Source organism: Ursus arctos, unplaced genomic scaffold (genome assembly GCF_023065955.2).
Source record: "Ursus arctos isolate Adak ecotype North America unplaced genomic scaffold, UrsArc2.0 scaffold_4, whole genome shotgun sequence".
NCBI lineage: Eukaryota > Metazoa > Chordata > Mammalia > Carnivora > Ursidae > Ursus > Ursus arctos.
The window spans coordinates 16,456,315-16,470,075 of NW_026623056.1; the positions used below are offsets into that span (position 1 = coordinate 16,456,315).

At 41.8% G+C, this 13,761-nt stretch overlaps 1 protein-coding gene across 7 annotated transcripts in view; it reads right to left on the reverse strand.

Moving 5' to 3' along the window:
* The window catches only part of ABCC5 (ATP binding cassette subfamily C member 5), a 167,328-nt gene that overhangs the window by 50,011 nt on the left and 103,556 nt on the right, over positions 1–13,761 (reverse strand). For 3 of the 7 annotated variants that reach the window (XM_057306515.1, XM_026497622.4, XM_057306516.1), the window contains 7 exons: positions 10,086–10,243; positions 9,748–9,903; positions 8,929–9,076; positions 3,806–4,039; positions 3,480–3,653; positions 2,709–2,856; positions 469–617 (listed from right to left, as the gene is read on the reverse strand). In XM_057306515.1, coding sequence (XP_057162498.1) covers positions 469–617; positions 2,709–2,856; positions 3,480–3,653; positions 3,806–4,039; positions 8,929–9,076; positions 9,748–9,903; positions 10,086–10,243 — 1,167 coding nt within the window. Of the gene's footprint in view, positions 1–468; positions 618–2,708; positions 2,857–3,479; positions 3,654–3,805; positions 4,040–4,800; positions 6,487–8,928; positions 9,077–9,747; positions 9,904–10,085; positions 10,244–13,761 lie in introns of those variants that run through there. The other 4 variants (XM_057306517.1, XM_057306520.1, XM_057306519.1 and 1 more) reach the window with 3 other exon arrangements.

Here is a 13,761-nt window from a genome sequence, read left to right on the forward strand (position 1 = left end):
ATGTGGGGGGGGGGCAAAAAGGAGGGAAAGAAAGAATTCCACGTAGACTCCCCTCTGGGTGCGGAGCCCAATGCAGGACTTGATCCCATGACCCTAAGATCATTAACTGAGCCAAAATCAAGAATTAGATGCTTAACTGACTGAGCCACCCGGGTGCCCCCCATATGCTTTTTTTTTTTTTAAAGGTAGTGTTTTTATGAGACCTTCAATTAAAATTCTCAGTAAATCTGAACCAAAGGATGATCTGTATTTTTAGAATTAAATCCAAAGGTGGGTTGACTTAAAATAATCCATACATTATGTGTGCTTAGGGCTGAATCTCCACTCTTCTACTTCTCGGCTTAATCACGTGAAAGAAAAAATACCTTCTGATTACTGGGGGCACCTCCAAATCCAGAAACAAGGGGCCCAGAGCATCTTTATTTGTGGTATTTCTAAAATCTTCCCAAGCCTTGAGGGCTCACTGACCTGTGCTGCTGTGAGATCAAAGCCAAGGGTCATGTGAACAGAGAAGGTCACCACACTGGCAATCACCATCACAATGGGAGCCACACCAACAGTAATACTCTGAAAGTACCCAGCTTTTTCCAACATCCGACGTTCCTCCTCTCGGATTTCTAAGAATAAAAAGCAAGCCAACTGCTGAAAAGCAAGCCAATTTTAAAGCAAGTCAAAAGAAACCATGAGATATTGGTCCTCTGTCACCAAAGAAGACTTGGTAGGTCTTCAGGCACACAGTTTTCCGAACAACTCTTTAATACCCATGATGCAAAACCTAGGTCGACATGACTATCAGTTATTACTATTAATGCTGGTACATAAGGCTGAGGTTTGAACTGGAACCAAGTCACAGGATGAATCCCTACGTATCAGTTCAATGAGCATCTTCTGCCTTCGTCTGATTTTTCTTGCAAACGTCTTACACGTAGAAGGAATGAACACAGTAATTGTATCTGCAAATGGCAGTTTTGTTTGCTTACCTGGTCGTTGTTTATTTCCGGTAAGCAACAGAAAAGACTACACCACGGTAATGGAGAATTTAAAAAGAACTCAGATTTACTACAGTGCCCACTGTATGTCAGTGCTGGGTAGAGGCTTTCACAGAAAAAGCAGTGAGGATGATTGACAGAAGGTGAGTGAAATACAATTTTTGTAGGCAGCATGATTTTTCTTAAATATTTGCAAAATGGAGACCCTTATTAACAGAGCAATCCTAGAGTACTAAAGACCATGGAGTAGAAAGAATGCCAATAAAGTGGCAAGCTTTGTGTGTGTGTGTTTTTTTTTTAAGTTTTAAACATAAAACCAATCCTTCTGAGAAACTTTGTAATGACCTTAAAGGTATTACCTTGCCCAAGACATCGGGAACTATCTTCAGAGCTAGCTCATAAGTCATATTTTAAAAAATCTAACTCATTGCTTTCACTTTTACTATATACCTTACCTACGTCCATAATGAGAAAGAACACTCTTTTCAAGCCAATATACACAGGTAAAGATACCAAAATCAGAGGCTGAAGGATGAGTGGGCTCTCAGAAAAAAAATTATAAAACCATAGAATGAGAGAGGCAGAAAGGACCATCAGCAGTCACCCCGCCGGCAACATGCTTGGCAGATATCCAATTAGCATCCATTGGTTCCATTCCACTGGCAATGAATTCACTACTTAACAAAGTTGCCTAACTCACTGCCGGACACCTCTGAGTGGCCACCTCCTCCTGACGACCACTGGTAAATAAAGTTTATGAACTGGACACAATGTTCCTGAAGGTTTAATCGACAGACAAATCTAGCAGTTAAAACAGCTTCCTTGATCTGAACGCTGGATTTCTATTCAACTTAAAACTGCATTAACTTTTGTAACTGCAACGTACTCAGGCTAGCTCACTATGAGGTGATGGTCAATGAACAGCCCACATCTTTTATACTTCAAGTAAGTTTAAATGGAAACATGTCTTCTTTTTTCAACTCTAAAGCGCCTTTAAATCTGTCCCTCTTAAATGTCACCTTTTTTAAGGCCCACCATTCCAACTTTTGTTGAGACCTTTTAGAATGTCCAGTCTATGCTAATGATTCCTCCAAGCGTTCTGGCATTTACATATTAGACATGTTAATGTCTGCAATGAATTTGCTCATCAGGATAAGCAGGGTAGGGCCAGGATGGGGCCTTGTTTGTCAACATAATTGTTTGAAATGATAAAAATAAAACAACAAACCAAAAAACCCAATGACTGAGCAGATGACATAGGCCCGGAGTCCAGCTGTCCTGACCCTCAGCTTGGCCCTTCTCCCGCTCCCCAAGGATCTCACACCTCATACATCTCACACCTGTGTACACATGTACCTGTGGCAGGCAGGGAAGGGGGGAGCTCTCAGAAGCCACTTGATATTGTTTTCTGTGATGTCTTCATAGCCAGGCCACAAAATTATGGGTAGGATGACAGTGTAGATAGGGGGGGTTGAAACTGAATGAATTGCTTTAACTAGCTTAGTTATCTTGGGGGGGGAAAATCACAATTTTCTGGTCTTAATTTCATCCTATGTGAGATGAGATTATGAGTTCGAGTCCCTAAGATGCCTTTCAATACAAAGATCATAAGATATTATAAGAAGATATTATGATCCTATGACATTAGGATTCCTAGCAGCTAATGTGCTCAGGAAGCAGACCTTCTACCACATGCACATATGAAATCTGTAAACTCACTTTGAACAATCTGAGAAAATGCTTTGACCCAGGCATACATTTTAATAAATTTAATGTAAGTGAGGACTTCATTCATCTTCTGGACACGTTCATCCGTGATGGTCACACATTTTCTCCTGAAATATGCAGTGATCCGTGATACAAACATCTGAAAGGAAAAGTGATGTCATGCCAAGTCAGGGCTTATTCAAACTTAAAAACTGTCTAGTCTTTCTGGGAAACAAATCTGCTTAAGATTATTATAAATAAAATGAGTATCATGTAAGTTGCAATGCCTTTTAATAAAAGTAGCCTACTAAATTATAATAAAATATTATTTAATCCTTATCTTTTTGTAAGGAAGTTAAGACACGTAAAGTATTTCTTCTCATGGTAATTACGGTTATTGATTGCTACCAAAGGGAAGCAGAAGAGCCACATCGTTAGCATCAAATTGAGACAAAGAAACTCAGACAATCCCGTGTTCTTAAGGGCAGAGTTCACTTGCCAGCCTCCTCCTTCACTCAGACTCTCTTTTAAAAATCTCATTAAGAGTCATGGCCTTTATTCATGGGATACCTTACTTCCACTCCAGACAAAATTCTGCCTGAAGGGACTGAACACTGTCTAGCTCTTTCCAGACTTTTCCAAACCAGGTACGTGCTCTGAGGAAATTTCCAATCAGAGAAGTGACACCTCAGCAGTGCCTACTATATAAAACCTAGTGGAGAGGTTTAAGGAGAAGCTCATTTAAGGAGAAGCTGCTATGATACAGCAAAGAGGCTTACTCACCATTGCTGGATAAAAGAGGATAAAAACAGCTGATCCTAGGAAGCCTGTTGGTCCTAGAATAATTACGTTATAAATCATGCCTAAGATGGCAACAATGGGTCCTCCAGCCAACAAGCTGCCAACGGCGGCTGCTTCGAACATCCTCTGCCCGTCGTTGGAACACAGGTTGATGAGCTACGAGACACAAAGGGCAGTGAGCGGACCCTGCAAGGACGCTGGCCGCTTGCCTCAGGAGGAAGATGAAGGACAAAGCAGAGATCCAACGGAAAGGGAGAGCTCAGGCTGGGAGCTTTCTCTCTGCCCTGAAGCAAACACCCCTCACTCACCTCACCCACAGACTTCTCTTTAATGTTCTTCAGCTTAAGGATCTTCTTAAATGCCATGGTTAGGATGGCCCCCCGCAAGCGGACGCCAGTTCGGTAATTCAATGCCCAAGTCAGCGCGAGTGACCACGAGCGCACGACTTCCGTCAGGAGAAGGCCCAGGACTAACAGCAAGCTGTACTTGAGGTTAGAATCTGTGACCTGGGTGTATTCCAAGAGGTGTTTCACCACGAAGGCCTACAGGGAGAAACACACAGCGCTGTCAACATCTCCACGGCACCCACACACCACGCCACAGTTTTATGTTAAGTTAGAAAGAGGAGGCAGCTTCACTGCACAGTGCTACATACATAAGCAGAGGAAGACCTCGAAGGACCAAATATGGCTGACCACTCGCCTGCGGATATTGACTCAAGGCGTTTCGCAGGCGGCAGGCCTCATCTGAATTTTTTTCTTCCTTAAGGACACCACCAAAACCGTTACTCTTTCTAATGTAACATAAACCTGTCCATGAGCTGAAATTAATTCTAAACACACGATCATTAAAAAGTATATATTTGACCTTATTCCAGTATCTCCACACATTGATACATGTCTTTAAATGAAATTAAGACCTTTTTTTTTTTTTTGGATCGTTTCAAACGTGCTTATTTGATAAAAAGGAACAGTGTACCTACAGTTGGACTGGGGAAGAGTGAGAAGTGCATTTGCAAAACATTCCTGAAAATAAACATCGGCAGTTTAATAGTACAGAAGAGAGCAAACAAAGCAGACTATCCAAAATCCAGAAACCCTCCCGTGGGCCCTCCCCACTCCCCACTCCCTCCCAAAAACAAAAACATGTTACCTCAGGTAGCATATGTCTAACACCACCTGCAGTGAGGAAGGCAGCCAGCCCCCAAGAACCACCGAGTGCCACCTCCAGCTCTGAGGTCCTGCAACGCCGGAGCACACACTCACACAAGGCACATTCAGCAACAGGATTAAATACCAGGAAGTGGGAGGTAATGTACTTTTATTGAAAATGAAAAAAAAAATAAAAGTACCATCTTCAAAGAGCATCTCACAGACACTGTACAACAGAAGGAGCATTGCGGTAACATACATGGGAACATACAGAGTCGAGTTTTTACAAGGCTAGCCATCTAACAGGTCATCTGGCCTCCGACTGTTGTTTTAGCTACACACAGTGGAAATACAGAATAGAACCCACAGCTGTTTCCAGAGTCCGGAGCAGTACATCAAGCTGACAGCACTTAATCGATTAAGGCTCTCGAAGCTGCAGTGAGTCTGCAATGGAGTGGATTCTCCAGGAATAAGACCTTGCTGCTAAGGAAAGAGAATTAAAAAAAAACAAAACAAAACAAAACTAAAAACTCCCCCAAAGAGGGAACTCTGCTTAAAAATCCCTGGGTGCTACTGGTTCAGCAGGCTGTGACGGATGACTTCTGTTCAGGACAGAATACAAAAATCTAGGCCTCAAGGAAAAACAGGGCGGCATCCTTCAGAGTCTTTTTTTCAAGTCCTTGCAGCTAAAATTGATCTTGCCGAAAATGAGATAAAAAACCGCAACAAAAGAAAGTCAAACCGATCCCCCACCCTGAAGGAAGGAAAAAAAAAAAAAAAAAAAAAGAACGAGAAACCCATCCACCCAACTACCCTGGATCCTTATAGCACAGGGTACTTGTAGATGGAAGCCAGCTCTGAACGACAGACAAAAATGGAGGCCAGACACAATTGTCCTGAGGCGGCTAAGGTTGAATTCCAGAACCCAGACGCTCTCTGGGTTAACTAGCATTGCTCATTTTTCCTGAAAGGAAATTAATACCAGATGTCCACTAGATCCTAAGAGATCCCCACCAATCAGATTTCTGTCAAGTGTCAGTAAGTAACCTGATCAAATAAATAAGAGATTTCAGATCCCGAGAACTATTGTATTCCACCTCTCCCCTCCCTCAGATTTTTAGGTTTATATCCATTGTTTGGGTCACCACTGCATACAGCTGGGTTGTTGGTTTACTAGCAAGAAGATTGGCTTCTTTTCCAGTATGCAATCCAAAATGTGGAACTGAGTCACTGAGTGGCAGGGTCAAAACCCCTTTTTTCCTCACGTGAAGCAACTCAGTAAGATGGCAGTGCCGTAAAGCATTTTCTCGCACACCTCGGCACCGATGGAACAGTCTCCAGAGGAAGGCGTGAAAGGACAGCAGGTTGTAGTTTGGGGTTCCTTCCTTCCCATACCTTTACAGTGCCATTTTTCAGCACTGGGTAATAGCATTAGTACCTCCCGGAGGTGGGGAGCCAGGGGAAGGTAAAAGACATAATGAAGCTTACATTATGTAAAACTTTCGGAGGAGGGGAAAAGAGGAAACAGCAGATTAAAGAATTTCCAACACATAGGGTTCTTAAAAAAACAATTACATTTCAAACCATTTTGTATGTATGGGATAAAGAAAAAAAGGTTTTCATGAAAAAATCCAACCAAAATTTAGTTTTAAAAAGTTACAAACTTATCATTTAAACGTAAACAAACTGGGAGAAAACTCGAGAGATTGTCAGCATAGCTGTCTGGCTGTGGAAGCATTCCCAGTGAATAAACATTACCTTACCTGAACTCTTGGCGAGAGATTCTGCCCAGCTTGACTCTCTCATTCTGACCGCAGAATACAGCCATCCTGAAAATTCTAAAGAACAGCTTCTGTCACTGGTTCTACTACAGAGAGACTCCCCCCAAAACCAGATCCTGACAGCATCAAGCAAGCTGCAGCTGGGGAGAGGTTGGGAGGGTGGGAAACTTACCTCTCTAGAGGCTATTCACTGCCCTTTCCCCCAAAAGGCCCTTGAGCAGAGTTAGCATTCACCAAGATACAGCACTGCAGGAGGTAGCCTTCTCTTGCAGCTCTACAGGGTGGATGCTAATTCTTTACACAAAAATCATAGGTCAGGCCTGGTCTTTTTAAACTGTTCAAATCCAAGAAGGCCACATATCATCTCTGTAATTTTAGCAAGTCTGGCCACTCATCTTAGGTCAGGACCATACCCTTATTCTTTCTGGTACTCCGTTAACACTATTGTGACCTCTGGACACTCTGCACAGAGCTCTGGTCCACTGGCATCACTGAAACCTTGGATCGTCCTGATGTATAGATGTCCGGCCAGTTAAAAAAACATACATACACACGAACTAGGTTGTTTCGTATATTCTGCATATGGCTACCAAGGTTCAGCAATGCCTGAGGGGAGAAAAGAAATATCCCCATATTTGGGGAGTCGGTTCTTACACACATTTCTGTAAGAACAGACTAAGCCAGTTTGGAAATTGTGTCGTATTAGAAAATGTGCAAAAATCTAAAATGAATGTTCCTTGAAAGGATTTAAATCCACAGAACAGAAGGTATGCTCATTGCTAGCACTAATCTCAAAACCAGGCTGATTCTTCAATGCCCAATTAAAAAGAAATTTATTAGAATTGGTACTCCAAAAAAATAAGTTTGCTTTACTTATAGTTTTAAATCTTTTTTTCATTTAGAGAGACTATGGATGGGACCATTGCTTTCTCAATTGTTCTAGGATGGAATCTTCTGAAATAACACAGGCCTTAAGTTGCTCTTCCCCAAGAAGGTAGAGAGAAGGAAAAGCATGCTGCTGTTTTCCTGTGAAAGGAAGGCTCTCGGTGTTCCCTGGCATCTAGAAGAGTTTGCTAGAGTTAGCATTCCAGGATGCTGTACCTTGAGAGAGAGAGAAAGGGATATGCAGATGCTCAAGGGAGTAACCAAACTGAACATGCACAGGGAGCTTTGTTCTCCCACATAAAAAATTAAAATCTCAAGAATCTATGGTATTTCTTCCCTTTTTTTTACTTTTGGTTTTTATTTTATTTTTTGTTGGTTTTTCTTTTCTTTTCTTTTTTTTTTCATGGGGGGAGCCAATGAACTTCTTACGCTGGCCAAATGGAATCAAGAAAGCCTATATACTGTACTACCCAGCTCAACGAAGTCTACAGAAGATCCAGAGCTGCCACCAGCCCTGTAGTGAAACAATGACAGAAGCTCTTCTTGGGGGAAGCTGGTCCTATGAAAATGTTTGCCATTTTGGTCAGTAACATAATATTCACTTACATGGTCTCTCTTACTTAAAACTTATACAAAAGTGTGTTAGTTGGTCAATTAAAATAGAAACCTAATACCAGAAAAGTAGTGTTCTCTGCTTCAGAAAAGAGATCAGAACTTTTAAAAAGGCATCAAACATTTAAAAAAACAAACAAACAAACAACAACAACAAAAATAAAACAGAAAAACTGCAAATTAGTTTTACCTAATCACCATGCATCTTAGGCATATACTTACCAAAACCATGAACCTCCAGCTTACCCACACACGGAAAATGCACAGTATAAGTAGTACTACTGCTCCGATGCCTCAAGGCAAATATGCAGAGAATAGATTTAATCAAAGTCTCAAGTGTCAGGCAGCACAGCAGGTGTAAGAAACAGGTGTCCAGAAAACAGTGTGAACATCACTCTCTTACCTACTCTCCTTCAGTACACACTAGGAAAAGACCACGGCTGCCACCCCGACACCTGCCACACCATTTACACTATAAACCAAAAACTTAAAATAGACTCCAGGTTGGACTCTAAAAACACCCTCACACTCCTCGGGTTTCTTCGGGCTCATTTGCCACAGAACCGCCGAACATGTGACAACTCTGCCTCCAGGCGTGCGGTGCGTCACCAGCACTAGCTCAGCGGCCTACGCCACACCACACTGCTCTCGCCCACTCACAGCACCGCGAGACACCTCTCCCCAAACCAAGACTGTCGTTTCATGTCAACACACAGCAAAAAAGCACCGTCCTGCGCGGAGCCAGAATCACTCGTCTTCACCCGCCCCAGGAAAGCGAGCCGGTTCCGGCTCTTCTCTGGCAACACGGCCCCTCATCCTTCCAGCGGCCGACAAGCCACCATTCACTCCAAAATCAATTGTTCCCTTTCAGCCAACCTAGAGGCATCTCTAAGGCTGCTAACTAGCCCAACGGTGAGCACAACCCCTGCAACAGAACAAGAGTGTTAGAGCTGGCCATGGCCGGGTCCCTGGAGACTGTCAGAAAGGATGGTTAGAACTTACTGGTCCACTGAAGCCAGCCAGCTGCGTGATCATCAGGCACACGATGGAGAGGATGAGCCTGGTGCGGCAGAAGATCCACACAACCCTTCGGAGGGAAGCAGCGTCTGGCCCAACTTCATTCAGCTCTTCTTGCCACAGTCTCTCTAGTCTTAACAAGGGCACATGTCCTCCGTTACACGTCCGCCCAGGTGAACAGACACCCTACATTCCCTCCTGCCATTGCTTTCTGTCTCCAGGCTTTGACACCACTCCCACGAGCCTCTTCTTTAAGCTATGTACATGGACTTCACCTTCTGGGAAAAAAATACCCTTTCTGGGCAAATTCATATCTACCCTGTATAGGGAGCCTCTCGGGATACGGAAAATGATGAGAACCAAAGTCCTTCCTTCCACCCAGAAAAATTATCCCTGAATAGAATTCGTTTCTGGCTAAGAACTTCCTTTCTCAAGGGCCCCCAACCCTTTCTGAAGGATCCTGTGGTCATATGTAAAGGTGCGAACTAGATTTTAATGATAATCAGCTACCACAAAAATGTATTCTGTCACAAGGCAGCAACATAATTCCCCTGTAGACTCAGGAAGAGAAGCGGGGCTGAGAGAGAGAGAGAAAGCCCGTGGTTAAAACAGGATTAAAGGTGAAATAGGAGATAAAGCAGAAGAGCAAAGAGAAAGTCATCCCCAGGCTACCCTCCCTCCACAGGACAGCACAGATCCTAAAAGAACACAGAGCTGAGGGCGTCACCCTGCTGGATCCCCCCTCCTAGCTCAGGCCCTATGCACCCAGTATATGGGAGATGAGGGTGGACCAGAGAAGCCTACCTTCTGCAGTTCACATCGGAAGACTCGTACTTGGACAAAGACCACACGTCCTCCATTGAGAGCTCCCCCTTCCTGTGGGCCATGCGGGCCAGAGGAGAAAGCCAAGAAAAAGTCATGCAGGAAAAGAGCCCAGCATTGTCCACTGGGTGCTGGTGTCTAAGGAGAGAAAACCCAAAGCACAAAATTGTAAATGTACACAGAGAGGCTAGCCAGCACTGTTTTGTAACCAGAGCTCCTGACTAAAAACGGATCTTCCCAAATCATCTAATCTTAGCCCGAATTTTCAAAAATGCTTTTGGTGCTTCACAGACAAGTCATTAGCCGGCAGAGCCTCTTACTTGGAAGTGGTCCGGATAGGTTTCAGAGCACTTAAGCTATGATGGTACTTTCCCTTGGGATGTTCCTCATCCAGGATTCTGAGCTGAGAATGCATGGAGGCATCCAGGGAAAGGCCCTCAGCTCGGGCTGCTGTTTCCAAGGCATCTTGGCAATCCAACTGTTTCAACAGAGAGAGAGGGGAGGCAAAACCCAGTTAATGAACATCAGAAAAACAGAGGGGCAATCTACCTGACATAACAGCTCGAACTGCAAACCAGATTCGTCCTGCGAAATCCCAAGGGTCAGGGTTAAACACGAACTTGTATGATATGAACTTGCTTAAGGAACATTCAACCAGTTACTTGAAACTTCTAAACTCTTGAGCACTTTTAGGTTCAGAAAAATTGAACAAAAAGTAGAGAGCTCCCACATACCTCCTCATCTCCCCATCTCTTCCCCATCTGTTTCCCCTATTAGTGACATCTTGCATTAGGGTGGGACATTTGTTACAGTTGATGAGCCAATATTGATATGTTACTATTGATTAAAATCCACAGTTTACATTATATAAAATACATAGTTCACTCTTTGTGTTGTACATTCTAAAACTTACGTTTCTATCACCAAAAGGTTTTATCTTTCATTTCTCAATGTGGACTCAGAGTCAATCATTTCACTACTAATTGCAAATTCTATTGACCATTCTCTATGACAAATACTTCACAATCACCCCCCAATTAAAGAGCTCTGTCAGGCAGAAAAGGCAGTATGTACACACGTCTCCCCGCTCTCGCCCTTATCAGCAACAGGGACAGCAGAACAGGGGCTCTCACCCTGGCTGCACAGCTAAAGAGCTCCAGTACCCAGATGTCTGCAGCATGAAGCACAGGGTCTCATGAATTGAAATACAGAGTTAACCATATTTACCATCAAGCTTATAAATACCAATTAATCACATTAACAAAAAGGCATATCACTCAAAGGCTAACTGAGGCATTAGAGGGTTGGCCAAGGATCTGAACACCTCTACCCTTGTTTACTCTAAAAGTAATTCAAAGTTTATCCCTTCCTGTTGTGGAAGCAGAGGCATTGTTTTCCTAGGATAAGGGTAATAAGTACGTTATCCTTTTCTCACACTATCACAAAGATTTCCAGTAATGACAATGAAACAGCAAGAAAGAATAGATCCTTAAATCAAGAAAAAGTTAAGTGGTGCAGCACCTTCCACACTGTGTCTTACGCAAGGCAGAGTCTCTGTTTTTATGCACCATCTCATTTCCGCACAGAACAGAAGCCACTCAAATATTAGCGGAAATGAATTTGTCCATGGAGGTACCTGGATGTCTAGGCGGCTCTCTTCAAATACAATAGCTCTAGTTCACAACAGAGTTATGCATCTTCAGATAAGATAAGGTACTGCTTAGTATCCGGAAAGTACACAGGCTTGGCAACTGGGAAACACATTCTTGTCCTTTTGACAAAGGCAAGGTAGACCAGTTTCAAGAGAATAAGAACACAACACGACAAAGGAGTCAATACCAAGAATTAATTCTTACATAAAGTCCTTAGGTATAAGGTGAACACTTATTCATGGTTAGGGACTGTGGTATGTAATAATGAACTAAAACGGCTGCTGAGAGTCAAGTACACAACAAAGGAAGGTTTTTTGTTTTTTGTTTTTGTTTGGTTTTTGAACCTAAAAGCTGCCTGTAACCGCAAGGAGAAGAAAACCAATGGGTTAAGAATGGAGAAAAATACAGTAAAAATACAAACATACTTACTATAAGGAAGTAGAAACTGGGAATACGTACAGAGTAGGTAAAGAATGTTGTAAGGACCAGCCTTATTTGGATATCCAAAGCTTCAGAAGAAGACAAAAGTTAAAATAATACCACTCAAGTACACATTGGATATCTGCCAAAATGGACTATATGCTGGGCCTTAAAGCAAACCTCAACAAATTTCAAAAGACTGACATCACATGGTATATATACCCTGATCACTTAGGAATTCAATTCAAATTCAGTAACAAAGATAACAAGAAAATCTCCAAAAATTTAGAAATTATGAGGGGGTGTCTGGGTGGCTCAGTCGTTTGGGCGTTTGGCTCTTGATTTCTGCTCAGGTCATGATCTCGGGGTCCTGGGATCAAGCCCTGTCAGGCTCCATGCTTGGCAGGGAGTTGGCTTGAGGATTCTCTCTCTCCCTCTCCCTCTGCCCTCCCCCACCCCCGTGCTCACTCTCTCAAATGAATAATCTTTTTAAAAAATTATGCAACACACTTATAAATAACATGAGTTAAAGATGTCAAATGGAAATTAGCAAACATTCTGAACTAAATGGTAAGAATTCTAGCACATCAAAGTTTGTGGGATAAGGCTAAAGCAGAACACAGAATGAGATTGTGAACTCTTTAAAATCATATATTAGAAAGGAAGAAAAAGTTTTTTGAAAAAAATCAATGCTCTAAGCTAGGGGTTGGCAAAATTTTCTGTAAAGGACCAGACAGTAAATATTTTAGGCTTTGTGGGCCAAGAGGCAAAATTGAGGATATTATATAGGTACTTATATTACAAAAGAAAACTAATTTTCACAAAATGTTTATTAACAAAATTCAAAATATAGTAATAATTGAGTACATTTTTTGGTAATACAGATCTACTAATGAGAAGAATGGAGGTATAACATTTCACTTAACTGGGGTCTAAAGTAGTTTTTCCTTGAATTGAAATTGATCAAAATCTTCATCTCTTAATGGCTGATTTGTAATGAGCTTTTACAATTTCATCTTTGAAAATGTGTTTTCACACGGACAGTTGCCACTAAATACTGAAAATCAATCCACGAGTGTATGATTTTAGCTGAGCATATTTGTCTTTTGGAAGGCAGAATTCCATTAGACTTTTCTCTTGACACTTGCTTTTACTATGTCATTACATTCAGATTAATCACTTTTAATTGAAAGTTAGGTAGAAGCTTCTACAAGATGTAATTAAATGGATTTGTTTATTGTGGTAAAATACAAATAAAAACTGCCATTTTGACCACTTTTAAGTGTACAATTCAGGGGCATTAATTATATCCACAATGTTGGACAACCAGCGTCACTATCTCTAACATAAATGGATCTTGAAATACGGAAATTTCCTTTGTCTTTCATTGAGGATATGAACACACTGCTACAACTGTAACTTAAACTTGGAAAATACATCCACGACAGATCTGTAATGGAATGGAGATCTCATTTCTTATTTTAACTTTGAAAGCATGAGAAGTATATAAAGCAGCTTGACATTATTTATGATTCAAACATTAGTTGTCATTGAAATTACTTTATCGCAGTATCATTTTACATTCTCACTCCCAACGTATGAGAGATCCAGTTTCTCCACATGCTCACCATCAGCTGGTATTACCATTATTTTTTTATTTTAGCCACTCAATTAGGTGTGATTTGGTATCTCATTTTGATTTTGATTTGCACTACCCTAATGGTTAATGATGTGGAACATCTTTTCCTGTGCTTATCTGCCACCTACACTTCTTTTTTGGTGAAGTGTCTGTTTGTCTTTTGTCCACTGTCTAAGTGGATTGCTTTCTTAGTGTTGAGTTTAGAGAATTTTTTATCTACTATGGACTCAAGTCTTTTGTCAGATGATTCACATATATTTTCTCTCTTAATAGGGCCATTTACAG